Below are 19729 nucleotides of genomic sequence, written 5' to 3'. Positions count from 1 at the left end.
TCCCTGCCAACAGAGCAGGCCAATCCCATTTTAGTGATTACCTCCAGATGTATTGTCTGCAAAGGGAGGTTCTAACAGGATGCTTAGAGTGTAGTGTATATAACTGCTCATTAGCAATGTGACTCTATCATATGGCTATACTTGAAGGCACAGCGTATGAGTGCCAGGATCAGTAGAAGAATTGATGAAATCTCAATTTAAGTTCTGGGGCAGAAAATGTATCTGCTCCAATACTCATTCGATGTATGTTCTTCTACAGCTTCCGAACACCCCAACTAGGGCTGATTCCAATCAAATGTCAAAAGAATGCCATTAATCAATTCATAGGATCACAATATCAAACACACTGGATGATGGTACCATTCTTAATGTATATAAACCAGAATACACACACACACACACAACACACACACATTTTTAAGACCAAATATGTAAGCTCTAGGAGAAGCAATCAAATATCTGAAATTGTACGTATAGGTGCTCAGTAAATATTTTTGAATAAATAGATGGGAAAATGTATGTCTTTATAATTCAAAAATCATCTAAACACTAGTCTTACCCTTCTGGATTTGAAAGATTACAGACATGCGAAACAGCTTTGGAACAACTAGGCTAAGAACTTGACTTCAGTATGGTGAGGCAATATTTAAACTGTATTCATATAGTATTGGTTACATTTAGGGGGCCCTGGTGGTGCAGTGGTTAACAGCTCGGCTGCTAACCAAAGGTCGGCAGTTCAAATCCATCAGCCGCTCCTTGGAAATCCTATGGGGCAGTTTGACTGCGTTCTACAGGGTCGCTATGAGTCAGAATAGATTCGATGGCAAAAAGTTTTTTTTTTGTTACATTCACAGACCAATACTATATACATTATTAATTGTCAGCTAGTTATAGTTTGTAATTATGTAGCTAGCAAAAAGCTTTGGTCTTAAGGTGGAGTAGAGGACAGTCAGACCTGCATTCTCTCTAGAATAAAGCAGCTTCATTGTCATTGCTACCTCAAAAATAAAACAAATAATCCACACAAACAATAAAACAAACCCCCAATCCAGAATTAGCACCTAGGTGTGAAATTGATGATCTGGGTGTTCATGTCAATAACCACACAAGCCTGTTGCTACAAAGTATTTTGAGAGGGGTGTTCTCCACTCTTTAAACTAGTGATCTCTAAAGTAAAATGTGTACACGCCTAAGGGTGGGGATCTCTTGGGAACTGGGAAGAAAATATTAGAACTTCTTTAGTTTATAAAATACTTTTGTTTAAATTTTAAGAAGAAAATTTAGTTTTAATAATATTTAGTAGATGCTCTGGTATTGATGACTTGAGCTCGTTTGTCAGATGACCATGATTATTACTTAATGTCTAAATGTATGATATAGACCTAGGAAAAGGTCCACGCAGAGAATCTGATCCAGGTACCAGTTAGTTTACACTCGGCATATTGCAGGGCAGGATGTTTTCTGTGTTTCTGGTGAGGAAGATTTACAGGCTGTCTAGTTTTAATAACGACAACTCAGAAAATAGGCAAGTAGCTAAAAAGATTAATGTAAATGGTTTAAAGGGAACACTAATAATGCAGGAACAAGGATACGGCAGAGCTGACAATTCTTTTATTTCTACAGGCACTCTTCCACCCCTAGGATAAGCTCTTTATCAGCCGCAGTACTATGTAAAAACAATTAAATCTATGCTAACAAGAAGGCATAAGAAGAAAAAAACTTTGAACTTTAAAATTAGTGAAAAGACCATTTATTTAATTAAACTGCACTCACTGTCATGAATAAGCGACCTTTCCCTCAGTCTATATTCTGTATGTAGATATTAAGTAATAATCATGATTAGCGAAATATTCAAAACCTAAGCTTCCAGTACGTGAATACAAGCTTCTATAATTCAGAGAAAAAAGTTTTTGCACTAATAACAAATATACCTATTATCCATTGCCATTGAGTGGAATCTAATTCATAGCGACCCTATAGGACAGGGTAGAACTGCCCCATAGATTTTGCAAGGAGTGGTGGTTGGTGGATTCCAACTGTTGACCTTTCGGTTAGCAGCCATAGCCCTTAACCACTGTGAAACCAGGGCTTAATAACAAATATGGTAATATTTTAATTTAAAAAAGTTTACCTTTATCAATTCTTTTAATTTAAATTCATATGTAGGCTTTATAAGTTAGCACAGTAGTGCAGGAAGTTAATATGTTGAGGTGTATCATCAAAAAGTTTTTACTAATGAGGTACATGATTTAGACTTTTAGTGACTGTTGTTTTAAACTACCATCTGTCTTTTTTATTCTGTCTCAGACCATGATTTTTAAGGAAATTTAATCGTGTTTTGATGTCTTTATTTAACTTGTCTGATATATCACAGATGTTAAAATTGAATTGTTTGCTTTCTAAGATGCAAACATCTAATGATAATTTACCATGAAGATTATCAAAGACCACCTACCCACTCACAAATTCTCACAAACAGCAATACTCAGAGAACTTTCTGAAGTGCCTACATGAGTCTTACAAAGGAATACCTGTGACGTTAATGCCATCTGAACGCTGGCACCATACAGTTCTCTCATTATTGTTCCAAAGACTTGCTTTCCATGTGTAGTGATAACATTTGCCTCCTGCAAGTAAATAATATGACACTATTTCTATTACATCTCACATAAAAGTAAGCATTAATTTACTAGGGGTGAAAGAATTGAAAAGTGCTCTTGGTACCTGTACAAGGGCGTGTTTCTAGAACCTGTTGGGGGCAGCTGTCTTGGTTCTCAAAAGACTGAATTATAAATGTCCGTGACCTAGACTGGCGGCCCATAGACTCAAAGCTTCTTCCATCGATGCAGGTTAATTCACATGTGCTCCACTCTGACCACTGAGTTAAATGGCAGTCTCCTGGATGGTAATGCAATGAAGGGGAAGGAAAACAGCATGAAAACTAGGACTTGGCAACATTTAAATGAACAGAATTCACACAGAGACTGTGATTGTAGTGCAATGATATAGGCAGGTTCTAGACACTATACATTCTATTTTGATCAGTTTTCCTATTAGAAGGCACTAAGAATGATACAGTAATTTATGATTCAATCTACTTTAAAAAGATAGTACCAAAAAGTAGATCCAGACTGTAGTCATATCTAGAGAAAACTATGTGTCTGCCAGTGATAATAAAATTTTTTAAAGGGAGAGGTAAAGATTATAGTAACTCAGTTTTCAAAGATCAGCATAACAATGGATGTTCATAGAAACCATACAAAAGGGAATAAGCAGGTCATCAGAATGGAATATCTTTTGGCCTAAAGACTATTTAATACTCTAAATAACACACACGTACATATATATGTGTATATATATATATAAACACACATATAAATATATTTGTTTATGTATTTATATCTGTGTATATGTGTATGTACACACACATCAAATTTTAAGGATATATTAACCACGTTAAACTTATGCCATATAGGTTAAATTGTGTTAGAATTAACAACAACAATAAAAAAACTTACACATTTTATGTAACTTTCACATTTACAGAGAACTTTACAGAGTGTTTTTACAAACCCATGACCTTACTTTTTCCCACAAGCCATCATCCAGGCATTTATCCATGCATGGATTCAGATACCTTGTTTCTGAGTGCTGGTTAATGTGTAGGTGCTGACAGGGCAGGTAATGCCAACATATTTTCCAGATGAAGAAACCATTGCTCAAAGGGGCTAGACTATATGCCCAAGGTAAAACCCCAATGAAGTGGTAGAGGCAAGTTTCTAACTTAGGTCTCCAGTCTCTAATGCTTTTTTTCATCTTGCATGCTCTGTCGCTATTGAAGCAGTAGGTATATTCCAAAGTGATAACCACAATTAAAAGTGAATTAAAGTTAATTAAGAAACCCAGTTTTGATGAGATTGAGCTTCTCCAGATTAAAGATAATAAGAAAAATCGTAATAAGAGGATCACACGGAAGGCACTACCAGTTGTTAGCGTCGCATACCTGGGCAAGGCACAGAACACATCTGCTTCAGGACGCTGTCTTGAAAGGGCATTTCTCCACACAATGCATCATCTACACGTAGTGGTGTGTGAGAGATTGAACCATTGTGGACCACACAGAAAAGGCTGCGGACCTGGACTCCTTCACCACAGTCTCCACCCTGTAAGAGGGCAAGGATGCTCTCAGAGTTACCCAAATAATTAGCATCTCAGAGTTTTGGCTCCTGTCATGGATTGAATTGTGTCCCCCCAAAGTATCTGTCAACTTGGCTAGGTCCTGATTCCCAGTATTGTGTAATTGTCCACCATTTTGTCATCCGATGTGATTTTCCTATGTATTGTCAATCCTACCTCTATGATGTTAATGAGATGAGATTAGTGGTAGTTATGTTAATAAGGCAAGACTCAATCCACAAGACTGGGTTGTATCTTGAGCCAACCTCTTTAGTTTATAAAAGAGAGAAGTGAGCAGAGAGACAGGGGGACCTCATACCACCAAGAAAGTACCAGGAGTAGAGTGCGTTCTTTGGACTGGGGGTTCCTGTGTGGAGAAGCTCCTAGACCAGGGGAAGATTGATGACAAGGATCTTCCTCCAGAGTCGACAGAGAGAGAAAGCCTTTCCCTGGAGCTGACACCCTGAATTTGGACTTGTAGCCTACTAGACTGTGAGAGAATAAATTTCTCTTTGTTAAGAAATCTGCTTGTAGTATTTCTATTATAGCAGCACTAGATAACTCAGACAGCTCCTGTCACCACTTGACAAAGAAAACCCTAGTTGTACACTTAGGGAGCTTCCTCTTCTAGGAAGGCAGCTATCTCTCAACAGCTGACAACAATGCAGCACCTAGCAATACTTGGCTAGCTAGAGCTGATGGAGAAGCTGAGGTAAAAATGCAAATTTACCTAATGAGATTTATGTACCCAGAACATGATGATTTATTCTGGAACTCAGCCAGGATTGACTACAAATAAGAACAACACATATTTTGTCTAGGTGTACATGATAAAATGGCCTAACCCGTAATAACTCCCCAAGAGAGCATGTACAGCCACAGGGCAAAAATTTCTCTTTCACTATGCTTGTTTTTCTTTTGTAGAGAATTCAGTGCTTTCTCACATGGATTAGGTTAGGGTTTCCAGCAAAACACTGTTTTCCTATATTGCCATAAGAAGTTGTTTTCCCAGCATGCTTTCTGTGCTAAATAATGCTCACTGAAGATATTTCATACAAATTCAAAACTCAATTCTAAGATTAGTCTGGGCAATTAGGACATTTTTTTAAACAGTGCTTCACAGAAACAGAATCTTAGAATTGGAAGAACTCTTAGTGGTTATCTGTTCCAGGAATCTGCGTGATGAAAGATTTCGTTCTATAACATTTTTGGCAGATACTCATGAGTATTTTCCCATCAATTTTAGCCAGGTTTTCAAACCTCAAAAAGAAGTCCATTGGATACTTGGATAACTTTAGTTGATGGCCTCTGTTTTAGCATAGATACCCCAGAAAACAGAGACTAAGGCAAAGATTTTATACAAAACAATACAATTTCAGGGTGGTCAGAGGGAGGATAGAAGAGAACTGAAGCAGGAAAGAATGAGAAGCAAATATAAGGTAGGGTGTCACCAAGTTGGCCTCAACCTCACAAGTAAACACAGCTGGTTGCCTGGTCACACACAACATCTTCCAGACAGGCCATGTGGTATCAGATGCCTTAGAACCATCCATGAAGAGGGAGGTGGGGGAAGAAAGGAGAGCCACTGTTATGCCAGCTCCTGCTGAAATCCAGTTCCCATTGATCAATGTTCATCCCATACAGTATTAACTCTCATGTATTTTATAAGTTGTGTTACTCAGCTTCCACTAAGTCTAGAAGTTGGTGGCAGAGCCAGAGCCTTTGTGACTACTGCTGCTACGGATGCCGGGAGAAAGAGAGAGATGGGCACCCTACACTCATTATTAGGAGACAGTCTGGCAACTCTTCGCTGTGAAACTAGAGTTCATTTCCTTATTCTTTCTCCCCTGCAGGACTCAAAAACTGCATTACCTAGACCTTGGAACTGCTGTGGCTCTTGCAGTGGCAGGAGTGATGAAGGACAAGATGGTCAGCAGAAGCAGCTGTGACAGTGATCCAGGGCATGGAGGAGGTGATCCAGGGAATGAGGACCTGCTGAAAACCAACCCGCTAAGCGGTGGTGCTGGTGGCTGCTGGGTGTCAAGTGCACGTTATGAATACGCTGCTGGAGGGGCAGGGCGGCAAAGAAGCGCTTCTGAGAAAGATTCTTGGCATAGAGGAAGATGCGACCCAAAGACATACTGGCAAAAAAGAAAAGGTGCAGCTTGGAGGAGTCCAAGTTGCAGTAACTTAAACCTTAAAGAATCTGAGGAGATACATAAATCGGGGCCATCGTGCCATATTTTTGAGAAGTTTGAACAGGAACTGTAATTAATTTCTCTAAGATTCCCATGCTCGATTTATCAATATTTCATAACTGCTCTAATCATTTCTAAGGATGTTAAATTGTCAAAAACAAAACAAATGTACCCTGATTTTGAAACTTAATGCATTTTTTTGGAGATGAACGGGGGTTCGAAATCTATTTACAGTAGATTCATTCAAAGCAAATGCTCTAGTCAACATTTACTTCCAAAGTGGAAAATAACTAGTGTAAACTGAATTAATTTGGGGGGAAGAATTTTCTTCTTCCAGATGTTTTCCTATTGCAGATGATGGCTGCACTGCAGAATTGTCTAGGTGCATCGTTTGCTATAGAGGATCAGACTTTGTGTACTTGGAGGGAAGAGTCCGAGGATACTGCAGCACGTGTGAAATTTGAAATTATTGCTATCTGAAACCCCAGGTAACAGAAAACTCAAGTGATCATACTTTTGCTTGACACTCCATAATACTGCTGTGAAGAAACGACAGGAAGCAAGCCTATATCAGGGATCACTTTTAAAAACAAAATAAACAACAGTATGCTCTAGTGGGTATTTAGGGATCAGTTCATATTCAACCTTAATCTCTTACACTTTTGACAACAACAGTCTTAATATGAAGAGAAATCGGTATCAGAATGATAATTTCATTCATCAAGCAAGCATTCATTTACCCACATTCACAAGACGCTATACACTAGGGCCTGAAAAGAGACCCAGGCTTCTTAGTAATATCATGAACAGGGATTATTCTCTTGCTAACTCTCCATTGTCCAGATAATTAATGGAGGTTTTGTATACACCAAATCAGCATCTCCAACAGCCGTGGATAGGCAGATGGTGCTAATAGCCATAATCATAATTTTAAGCAAAATTATAATAGCAACTGCAGTTGATTGAGCTCTTACTTAACATGAGGCACTATGTGAAGCACTTTCTATGAATTATCTAATCTCTACTAAAACAGCCCGGCAAAACAGGTACTATCACTACCATGATGTTACGGATTGAATTATGTCCTCCAAAAATATGTGTTGTAAATTCTAACCTCTATACCTGTGGTTATAATCCCATTTGATAATGGGTTATTTGTTATATTAGTGAGACAGGATTAGTGTAGGGTATATTTGGAGTCAATCTCTTTTGAGACATAAAATAGATTAAACAAGCAAGCTAAGAAGCAGAAATGGGGGAAGATAGATGTCAAGCCACATGAAGATCGCCTAGGAGCAGAAGCTCAGAAGAAACAAGGACTTTCCCCCCAGAGCCAAAGCCTTCCCATATAGCCAGCACTCTGAATTTGGATTTCTAGCCTCCCAAAATGTGAGAAAATAAATTTCTGTTTGTTAAAGCCACACACGTGATATTTCTGTTATAGTAGCACTAGATAACTAAGACACATGACATATATGTATACACCCAGTTCTCACTTAGCAACATGGTTAGGTTCCGAAGACCAGGTCATTATGTGAAAATTAGCCTTATGTAAAATACTCTCCATTTCCTGCCCTGGCCTCTTCTCCTCCCAGCCCCAGCCCTCCCAGCTGGGTGGATGTGGCCCCTCTGCACCTGCAGCAGCCACAGGCTCACCCTTGCTCTGCTCGCTGGAATCCAAATCCATGCTACCGGTGGCTGGCTGAGTGTCCTCACTTGCCCGGTGTCTCAGCTCGGGCTCTGAGGTGCGCTCAGTGTGGGAAGCGGGGCGGCAAGGGCTGGGCGGTGTGCAGTGGCCTTGGCAGGTGACAGCTCCACAGAGTCTAGTGCTGGACGCCCACTGGCAGGTGCCAAGAGCAGGGAGGAGGGAGGGGAGGTGGAAGCCGGGAGAAGCCAGAGCATTGGGCGCCTTGCGGGTTCCAGACTGGGGTTAAATACCCAGGGGGCAGTGCTGCTCCTCCCTCTGCTTGCCCTAGGCAAGCTGTGGGTGGTGAGGGTGTGCACAAAATAGTTGGATAGGGGATTTTTTTACTATTGTTGTAAATGGGATATATTGGATAATGAGGCAGTAGATAAGTATGGAGTAGGCGGGTGTGTGTGTGTGTATAAAGAGTTTAGAAACGTGGCTTGACGAGTTTAGAAACTTAGCCAGAAATGAAGAGCTAGGAATTGACAGAACCTTGACCAAAATTAGCACAGCTAGACTCCAGAAACAGGTCTCTAGGTGGTATAAACGGTTAAGCACTCAACTATTGGCCAAAAGTTTGGCAGTTTGAACCCACCCACAAGCACCTCGGAAGACAGGCCTGGAGATCTGCTTCTGAAAGGTCACAGCCTTGAAAACCCTATGCAGCAGTTCTACTCTGCACATATGGGGTCACCACGAGTCAGAACTGACTCGATAGCAAATAACAACAATAGACCCCAGAACTTGACTTCTAGCATATAAAATAAAACAGATTTTATCAACATATGTGTGGATACATGTTATTAGCTGAGGAACTTGGAAAGAGTTAGGAAACTCTTCAAAGAAAAATGATGCCTGAGGATGAACGCTTCCTCTTACCAACATTTTTCCACATAAGATCCTGGCAGAATTGATGCATCTGTTGTACCCTGTCCCAGTTTCTCTTATTATGATTGGATATTTCTTGATGACAGTCAACCTCTTAAATGTATAAGATCATCTCCACCCTCATCAAATGGGTTCCAAACCTTCATTTGGTAGGTTAGAACATGATATATGCAAAAAAACCCGAAATGCAGCTATGAGAGAAATGGTGTTCTCCCCTTGTGTGCAAATGCCCAGGTGTATAGTTTGATCAGCAATTCAAAAAACTGAACTTACATATAAATTTAAAAAAGGCAATTTATTGAAAAGATATTGTGTTAGCTCACAGTTACCAGGAACAGTAAGAATGCAGCTCCATCTCAGAGAAAACTCAACTCAAATATCATGATTTGCTGTCTCATTTGCCTCTGCTTTTGTGTGTGTGTTGCCTTCATGGTTCTGTCTTGCTTCTGACTGACTTTATCCACAAGGTGGGAAAACCTGGCAGTTAAGCATTCCTGATTACAGAGTCATCAAACAGTTTCAATTCCATTCCAAATTCTTGGGGATGAACGCTGACTGGCCTGCTTGGATGAAGTATCTACGTCAGAATAATTAACTACAATCATGTTGGTTTTCGAGGGTTTTGCCTGGATTAAGGCTAATTCCAGAGTTTGCTCCTGACTGGAAGTTTCAGTGAGTGGGACTAACTCCATCTAGAAATCTGAGACAGTATTGAAATTTCTGGAGGCACAAACTGGTCACCTCCTCTTGTGGTCTCCAAGACTGGTGACCTCAAAGAGATAGCACTACCTCCCATCCACGGCCAGCACTGCTACAGAGGACGGTCACAACCCACCACTCTTGCTCCTGTGGTTCTGGTGAGAGTGCACTATGTCAGGGTAAGGTGAAACATTACATTTAGCATTTTCCCAAAATGTTCCTATGGGCCAAGTCAGTGGACATAAATACCAAAAGAGGCTCCTGACACCTAAGAAGACAAAAGGCAATGTCCAAAACAACAAATAAGTTACTGTAACACTTGTACGTCTAGTAAGACTTGGAACATGGAGTTTGTCCATCCTACGTCCCTCCTTCCTCCTCTCCCTCTTCTCTTCTTCTTAACTTTCTTTACTCTCCTGTCCCCTGCAGTGGGTTCCTGAATCATTTGAACTTATTTTCTCTACTCTATCAACCGTCATCAGAGCTATAAGGAGAAATATTCCTTCTATATTTTATACTTGTACACGATTCCAAACAGCATTTAAAAACTGCTGAAGACATAGGAAAGAAGATTTTAGTCTAGGAGACAAAGCATTCATAGTTAAAGCCATTATGTTACTACTGAATTAGTTAATTAGCATGGTTACCTTATTTTCTGTCAAAAGGAGACTGAACAAATGCACTACACTTTTCCCCACCTCTGGGACCTATTAAAATACATGGGCATTTAACTTCTGCAAGATAAGAATGCCGCATTACAATGTCATCCTGGCAGGAACACTAAATCTCTATGAGAATACTCTCTAGGTTTTTAATACATAATCAAAATTATCGTTACCTAATTAAAATATGCTTTGAACAGGAAGTGAAGGATAAACTAGTAAAATAAGAAAATAGGGAAAATCAATGTGCTTTTCCTCAAGCAAGAAGCCAGAGAAAAAATGTAGTAGAGGCTCTTTGCTGATCTAGCAAAAGCTCTGGGTACATGATATATTACGATGTTGCTAAGCATTTATATTTCAGGCCAACAAAAAAGTAATCGTTGAGGAAAATGTAGTAACCTTGGTTCATGTAATAATGCTAAAATATAACTTTCATATACTTTTGCTTTTCTGCCCATATGCAAGATTTTGTCTAAGCCTGAAAGTGCCTCTTTTAGAAATACAATCTACAGCAAGCTGTGCATTTCCCAGAGTTTTGCCTAATTAAATAACACTTTGATATTCCCAACAAGCCAAGAAAATAACAGAACTCTTGAGGATGCCAGAGAGACTGAAAGTCCCATGACCTGGCCTATTATAATCAGTGCCTAATGAATGGCTATTTCTTTTCCTAGCAATATCACTCTGCAGGAGGTTAAGTCACTTGGTTGTATTTTTCGGTGTTCTTCGTTGCATTAAAAATACATTGTGCCAGCCCCATGGAGCTGTGAAATTTATTCCATCAGTGCGTACGTTTGACCAGACAAGTGCTTTTGACAAACTGGAAAACATTTCTCTGTGTGCCATTCAATGACCTACCTCCAATTTACATGCGGACCAGTTACCAAGGACCCAGCTGTAGCAGGGGGTCACCGGGCAGGTTTTCTGCTGGGTAAGCTCTGTGGGGCATGGCCGTCCTTCTCCATGGGTTGGCATAATGATAAATCGAGTCCGTCTCATTCGACCTAAAATGATAAGGGAGGTGTCAGTTTTTTGGTTGGAGTTTGGCTTGAAAAGAGAATTGAAGGACAGAATGTTGCTTTATACCTGCAAGTCTTCATTAGAACACACTTAACTCTGTCCTGTCCATCTTTCAGTTTTCTGCCATTTTAATTTAGGTTTCTATGAAAAGACACAGGCTATCTGGGTCTACATAATGGTAAAGAGCCTCAAATTCTGTCTTCTACTTCCTTAGTCTTCATACGTCTAAACTCTGTATTGTTGCCAAATAGACTGTACCTGTAAACTCTGGGTAGAATGTTAATTCGTTTAACAAATATTTACTTATTAAGCATGATCCAAGCCACTACCCATCTGTCAGTTTGTCGTACTGTATTGGCTTGTATATTGCTATGATGCTGGAACCTATGCCACCAGTATTTCACATACCTGCAGGGTCACCTATGGTGGACAAGTTTCAGCAGAGCTTCCAGACTAAGACAGAGGTAGGAAGAAACGTCTGGTGATCTACTTCCGAAAATTAACCAATGAAAACTTTATGGATCACAACAGAACACTGTCCGAGTTGCTTGCTTTGGACACGTCATTAGGAGAGCTCAATCTTTAGAACAGGATATCACGTATGGTGAAGCAGGGGGCCAGCAAGGGAGAGGGAGCCTGTTGGTGAGAAGGGCTGACAAAACAGCCACAACGATGGACTTGAAATGCTGGTGATTGTGAGGATGATACAGGACTGGGCAACATTTCATTCTGTCAAGTATATAAAATTGCCATGAGTTGGAGTCAACTTGACAGCAGCTAATGACAATAACAACATGATGCAAGCATCCTGCTACGTGCCAGGGACATATGTGTGAGTGATCTGCCCTTACAGACCTTATATTCTAGCCAAGATTACAAACATTAAACTAAAATGAAGACAGTTGGACCTTCTTTGTGTGTTAGGTTCTAAATTAGCAAGTAAGGTAAAAATTGTAGATAATTAAAACAACCCTAAAAAATTCCTTAGGACAGTGTAACCTTGAGTTCCTAATAGTGTCTCCTAATTAATTCAATGTAGTTAATTTTTCTAGAGATTTAGGACCAATTTCTTTCTTCACTGAGCACAAGATAAAGTCATTGGCTTATGTGAAAGAGCAATGGTGTTTGAAAACAGATATGGTCAAATACAAGAGTCCTACCCTAAGATAGAAGACAACTGGGAATAAGAATGACTAAGGAAACAGCAGGGCAAGTGTCTCATGTCCTCCTATGCCAACCTCCTGGGCATTATCTCACATGCCTGTTAATTGGAATGGTGGATGGAATAACCTACAATATTAAAATGTTTGTGCTTTCTCTCTTTCCCTCTCACACTCATTCTTGCTTTCTCTCTCTGGCTCCCATTCCCTTTTACTCTTTTTATTGATGAGGTACTGAGTGTGTATACTTTAACTTGTATTAGTTATCAGTGACTATGATGCACTTCTATTGTGTTTATAAAGTTAATTATGTAATTATATTTGCGATAAATACTCAAGAGAAAAAAAGGGGTTCTAGAAGAAATAGAAACAGAATTCTCATTAGATGCAAGGATGGCAAAGCTTCAACTCATTTACTTTGGACACATCATTAGGAAAGACCAATTGCTAGAAAAAACGACAAAACAAAAAAACATACTATTGCCATCAAGTTGATTCCAACCCATAACGATCCTATAATTGCTAGAAAAGGACACTGCGTTTGGTAAAGAGTCAGCAAAAATGAGAGAAACCTTCACTGAGATGAACTGACACAATGACAACAACAATGGACTCAAACATACCAATGATCCTGAAGATGGCACAAGACTGGTCAAGGTTTTATTCTGTTATAGATTAGGTTGCCACGAGTCAGAGCCGACTCAACAGCAACCTACAAGAACAACAACACAAGAGCATGTAGCGGAGATGCAGCCAGGTCTGTGAAAGAATCAGAGTATTTCTATGAATAGTTGAGCTTTCAGCAGGAATCTAAAGAAGTGTAAGCCAGACATGATGTACGGACAGTATCCCACATGAATGCAAGTGACGAGGTCCTGAGATACAAAGAAACATGTCGTTTGAGGACCTGACAGATGACTGATGTGGCTAAAGTAGAGTGAGTGGGGAGAGGCTAGCTGGAGAAAATGCTGTTAAACCTATTAAAAGGGAGGTCAAAGATTCTACAGTTATATCCTAAGACAAATGGAAAGCTGGTGATGGCTTCACTTCTATGTAGAATTCACTTGAAAGCACTGGATGGGAATAATTGTCCAATGCCTTCAAGTTCAGTAGTAAGTAAGGCTAGCTCACACTTTCAGAGGACCAGACCTCTTACCAGCCACCACAATATTATAATGGATTTGGTGGTAAACTAATTCTTTCTGAGAAGACCCTTGAACAAAATCAGAATGTTTTAATCGCCGGATTCTAAGTTCCTTGAGATTTAGTCTTCTATCCCTAATATGGTTTTCATATATACTAAGCACTAATTGAATATTTGCTTAAATAATGCTTTTATGTCTACATGATACTATCTGCTTTCTGAAAATGTGTGATGATATGGTATCAATAACATTTGTCGAGCGTTTATCATGAGCTAGGCAATGTTATAAATATTTTATATGCCCTGACTCATTTAATAGTCATAACAACCCTACAGGAAATTCCTACTACTATTACCAGAGAGTTTAAGTCAAAAAACTAGTAAATTGCAGAAAGGATTCAAACCCAAGAAGTTCTGCTCCAGAGGCTGTCATATTAATCACAATGCTGGGTAGACACAGGCAAGAAAGCAAGGGTATCTACCTATCTATAGCTTTTATTGGAGACATAAAAGAAACTTTGAATAGTGGTAAAATATGTGTCAACAATAATATAGGCCTAGTGAACAACAGACCCTCCCCATTCTGCATCCTTGGTCATTGAGGTCCTTTGTGGAGTATATGTGGTTGGATAGTTCTTCCTAGCATCATTCAGATCAAACCATGGAGGTCATTTCCTTTATGTGAAATGTTTTCCCTGCTTGATAAACACTTTCGGCCCAAGATAATACATTAAGTCTTGCTTAAATACTCTTAATTTTATAATAATATTTTGTTTATATCTCCACCTAAATACCTACTATCCTAATATCGTTATAATTGCATTCTGTTCTGTCTATCTTGGTAAGAATAATGCTCCTGTGGTGTTGCTTTTACCACAGCCAAAGAGGCTCAATTTCATTATAACCAAATAACTTCAAGCTTATTCTTAAATTGATGGCACACTGGTGGCCATCATTTTAGAACCATTTTATTCTTTTTTTCCATTAAAGTGACAAATACTTTCTGCCGGACACAGAGGTGGAAGAAACCATGCATTCAACAGAAAAAAAAATAATTCTATTGTTTTTTGAAATAATGAAGTCTTAAAGCCATTCATTGAAAGCACAACCATCTGACTTCTCTACCTTTTGCTGTCTAAACACAAAGATAAGATATTCAAACAATGTCAATTACAACCAAGAACTTTTTTTAGACAAAGGAGTGTAAAATAAATATATACTTTGAAGTATACTGTCATGTTTAATCAGCTAACATTATAAGTTCAATGAAAAAATTCGCTCATAAAGGCATGAGATTATAGAGCAAAATCACTGAACCTGATGTTTTTGTGGGATATACCTATTTCTCTTGAGTCCATTCCAACTCTAGTGACCCTACAGGACAGAGTAGAACTGCCCCACAGGGTTTCCAAGGAGTGGCTGGTAGATCTGAACTGCTGACCTCTTGGTGAGCAGCCGTAGCTCTTAACCACTGTGCCACCAGGGCTTCTCTATTTTGTGGGATTGTTGATATTTTTTATTAAGCTCTATTTTCTTTTTAAGACAGGAATGTTTGGCTGTATAAGTTATATGACCAGAAAAAAGTATACCTTGAATTAAGGCCTCTCACAAATTTTGAAGTTGTAAATCAAAAAAATCTTGCAATGTGATATGTGGATTAAAAAGGGGATCTCACATCTCACACAGTAGCCAGCAAATACTACCTGGAATTCCAAACGTTAGCCTGGAAGAAATATTCAACCAAGCAATAACTAGTCAGCAATGGTTCATCCACTAGAGACCCCCTAAGAGCAAGAGCCTGAAAGAATTGTTTTGAGGATAGTGAATTTTGATGAGAGAAGGGAAGGGGTAGAGGATGCAGTCAAATTAATGATTTTTAAAAACATAAAGTCTCTGGTCGGAAACAGTTCTCCCAAAACAGTCAGTAAATGATGTGACTACATGAAAGTGAGGCATTGGTAGTTCAGTGGTAAAATTCCTGCCTTCCATGCCGGAGAGCCAGGTTCGATTTCGGGCCAATGCACCTCATGTGCAGCCACCATCTGTCATTGGAGGCTTGCGTGTTGCTACAATGCTGAACAGCTTTTAACGGAGCTTTCAGACTAAGACAGGCTAGGAAGAAAGGCTTGGTAATCTACTTCCAAAAATCAGTCAATGAAAACCTTATGGAACACATCTGATCATAGGGATGGTACAGGACTGGGCCGCATACCATTCCCTCGTGCATGGGGTCACCGTGCTAGCAACACATGAAAGTACTTTAACCCCTCTGAGCACGAATTTCCTCTTATGTAATATTAAACTAAGAATATAGAAAGTCCTTGTTATCTGAGGATAATTCATACTGAAGAAAATGCCTCTTAAAGTGACTCCATTTAAAATGGGAGCTAAATAATTTTTAACAAATAATTAAAACATGTTTAAATGGGATTGTTTTCTGTACTGAAAAGTATACACGTGGGTTTGTTTTATCTAATACCAACTACCATATCGATTATACTGGCAACTATGCACTCATTCTTTAGACAAAGAATAAACCAGTCATTGCTTTCTTTGCATAATTTTATGATTGCACTTTAAAAGATCCACAATTTCATTGCCAATTTTCACAGCTTGATCATAGAATCATTTAAGCCTCTGAGTAACTTTTTAATCAATCTTCCCATGGGCTTCCTTTAAGTGTGAAGATCACTCTATTTCTGTACGCCCATTGTTGTCGGTACACAATTCATTTGCAGCTCGAGATTGACCAAGAAACCCTACGGTGGGCACTGACAGGACCCTTGTGTTACTGGAGATGTGTGGACTGTGGATGGCCTTATGAATGGTCAGGTCATTAGCGAATATTTTTTATGTTATGAGGGTTTCCTATAAAACTCACAGTTGTGGGGATTCAGGTGAAGAGTACTCAGATAATAAGGACTGCCTGGACATGTATCACATGGGTTATATGGATCAAAGAAATACTGTATACAAAAGCCCTTACAGAATATTTAAAATGCAGTAGGTGCTCGTTACAGCTTTGTTAGAATATTAAATATTTATTTATTTTTTAAAAATACTTTTTCATATCTATTCCTAGGCCCTGCACCAAAAAATTGTGTTATTGAATAAAATGTTTCCACTTTTAAGTATTTTCTACTATGGATTTTTTCTTAAGCTTTTGGTGTCTATGAATTAGAATCAACTCAACAGCAACAAGTTTGGTTTTGTTTTAAAGGAGCCCTGGTAGCACTACATTTAAGTGCTCAGCTGCTAACCTAAAGGTTAGCAGTTCAAACTCACCCAGTGGTTTTGTGGGAGAAAGACCTGGTGATCTGCTTCCATAAAGATTATAGCCTAGAAAACCCTACGAGACAGTTCTACTCTGTCACAAGGGGTTGCTATAAGTCGAAAAATGACTCAATGGCACCTAACAACAACAACAACATCTAGTATCAATCCCAACTCATGACACCCCATGTGTGTCAGAGCATGGTGCTCCATAGTGTTTTCATCAGCTAAGTTTTTGGAAGCAGATAATCAGACCTTTCGTCTGAGTGCCTCCGGGTGGACTTGAACTTCCAAACTTTCAGTTATCAGCTGACAGCATTAACTGTTTGAACCACCCAAGGACGCTCACCTAATATCAGATGGTAGCAAATACTAGTAGATGACTAAATAAATAAAAAAGAACCAAAGGGATATTAGCAAAATACTTATTAAAAGACGGTCTTGCTCAAACAACTAATTTTCTTCACATATGTCTTTGTGTTTGAGGTAATTTATTGGATAATACCTTTTGCCATTGTTGCAAAAATACTCCTCATTATGGGGGGGAAGATTAAATTAATTGTGTGACCGTGTATGCTATGGAATACAGATTATATACCATATTCTTGTTTAGCTCTTTCCCTGTCCTTATCCTGCTTTCTTCATTCTCCTTCCTCCCAGAGCATCATCCCCCTATCCTCTCTAAATAAATTACTTCAACAAGAATCCCCGTCTCAGGCTCTGCTTCCACACAGATATTCACATTTTCATTTCATATGTTATAAACTAAAGCTCATAGAAGTTAATAATCTTTGTAAAATCACACAGCTAGAAGGATTAGAACAAAGGCTTGTCTTACTCCAAAAGCATGTCTTTCCAATACCTCATTGGCCCCATGCATAGCTATCAGATGCTATGAAGTTTAGTTGTTAGATCGCTGAAGTTTGAGCATTGTGCTTAGTTCTATCTTCTGCAATAGATTTGGTACTTGTATTTCATACAGTTCATATTTTTCTTTAGTAACAGTAATTAAGACTATTGTACTAATATCTTCCTCTGTGGAAACTCTGTTTGCTTCTGGGTACTTGTCCTAGTAAATTTATGAAAGCAATGAGAAGTCACATTATGTATAAAATGCTCAATTTCGTGCTTCTCTTTAGGCTTGGCATCTACCAGAAAGTGGTTGAGGGGAGGCGGGGCCAAGATAGTGGAGTAGTCAGATGCTTCCTTTGGTCCCTCTTACAACAAAGATCAGAAAAAACAAGTGAATCGATCATATATGACAATCTAGGAGCCTTGAAAATCAAAAGCAAAGTTGATGAATCAGACTGAATTGCAGGGGAAGGGAGAGATGGTTTCGAAGCAGCGAGGAGTTGCCAGACCTTGATCTGGTGAGAGCTGGCACCCTTCAGGCTGGATAGGCTGGCGTGTGAGGTGAGGCAAGCAGGGGTGCTCGGGAGGCGTTTTCCACATTGGGAGAGACCGAGCGGCAGAGAGTCTACTCACACCTTCAGAACCAGTGAAAAGCAGCACTCAATCAGCAAAAGGTAAGTACATCTGTCTGACATACCGCGTGGATTAAAAAACACCCCCTTTGGGAAAAAACTCTCTCCCATTTACCTGCCACTTCCCACTCTACACCGGGTCCTGGGCCAGCTACAGTGATTGCCAAGTCCCCTGGGCTGGAAGTGGGACCCGTCATGCAACCTAAGCCATTCTCCTGGCCTTGGAGAGGGAACAAATTAACAAACAGTAAAAAATAATGTGCTGGCTCCCCTAAGCCAGGAACTCAGGGTAGGCACAGCTCCTTTGCCTAGGCACAGGCATAAGGGGTCCATTGACTTTTAATGCCTTTCATCCCTGCATAGACCTGTGTGGTTCCATTTCAATGGTGTAGGCCCTCATTACTACAGTACAACAGGGTATATACTGGAAGCCTAACTTTAATTGTATCAGCTATATGGTGAAGTGTTAGGTTCATGACATTTGACACTGCTCTGCCCATTAAGCAAGGTCCTAACCTACCCACATCAGGGGTCTGGATGACTTGTGGCTCCCCCTATGCCACCTAGCTACCCACGACAAGGGTCCAAGAATAAATGGAGCCTCCCAGTCCTTACAGCCTACAGCATCGGGTGCTCATAGTTTGGCTGCAAAACCCACCCACCTACATGCTCTAGGGAACAGGCACATGATTTCTCCCAGACACTTGGGCAGCTGTCAGTCCCCTGCCTTGCTCATTGCGTGACCCCCTACTACAGCCAGATACCTGTGCTACACCAATCACCCATGCATGTCTAGGACTGTAGGTGAGAGCCTGCACCACACACTTGGTGACCGACTACCTGGACACCTGAGCTGAATCCATACAAGAAAAGTAAACAGACTCCTGGGCTCACATACCTAGTAACAGATCTAACCACATGGTGACAGGACGTTAAAGCTTCAAAGGCACCAGTAATCAAACTAAATCACATAAGCAGCCTAGTTGGGCATATAAAAACAAAACAAAACAAGAAGCTAGGACAAAGTAAGCAAATATAAAATAAATAAATACAATAACTTATTGATGGCTTGGAGACAAGGGTCAGTATGAAATCACATAAACAGGCAGAGCATGATGGCTTCAGCAAGCTCCTAAAATAGAGAATCAAAAAATTTTTTGGAGCAAGACAGTTTCTTGGAATTACTGGAGGTAGAATACAAAAGATTAATATACAGAACTCTTCAAAATATCAGGAAGGAAATGAAGCAAAATGTAGACCAAGCTAAGGAATACACCGATAAAGCAATAGAGGATCTCAAGGAGGTTATTCAAGATCATAATGACAAATTTAATAGGC

General features: G+C 39.6%; 1 protein-coding gene across 1 annotated transcript in view; it reads right to left on the bottom strand.

The window, feature by feature from the left end:
- Positions 1-19729, bottom strand: part of THSD7B (thrombospondin type 1 domain containing 7B) — a 1037490-nt gene that overhangs the window by 16360 nt on the left and 1001401 nt on the right. The window contains exons 21-24 of the mRNA XM_023730207.1: positions 11169-11314; positions 4004-4163; positions 2725-2898; positions 2532-2627 (exon numbers count right to left, since the gene is read on the bottom strand). Of these exons, the coding sequence (XP_023585975.1) occupies positions 2532-2627; positions 2725-2898; positions 4004-4163; positions 11169-11314 (576 nt within the window). The remainder of the gene's footprint in view (positions 1-2531; positions 2628-2724; positions 2899-4003; positions 4164-11168; positions 11315-19729) is intronic.

Source organism: Trichechus manatus, unplaced genomic scaffold (assembly GCF_000243295.1).
Source record: "Trichechus manatus latirostris isolate Lorelei unplaced genomic scaffold, TriManLat1.0 scaffold00033, whole genome shotgun sequence".
In the NCBI taxonomy this organism is placed as follows: domain Eukaryota; kingdom Metazoa; phylum Chordata; class Mammalia; order Sirenia; family Trichechidae; genus Trichechus; species Trichechus manatus.
The sequence above is the reverse complement of the archived record's forward strand: the minus strand, read 5'-3'. Positions and strand labels throughout refer to the sequence as shown.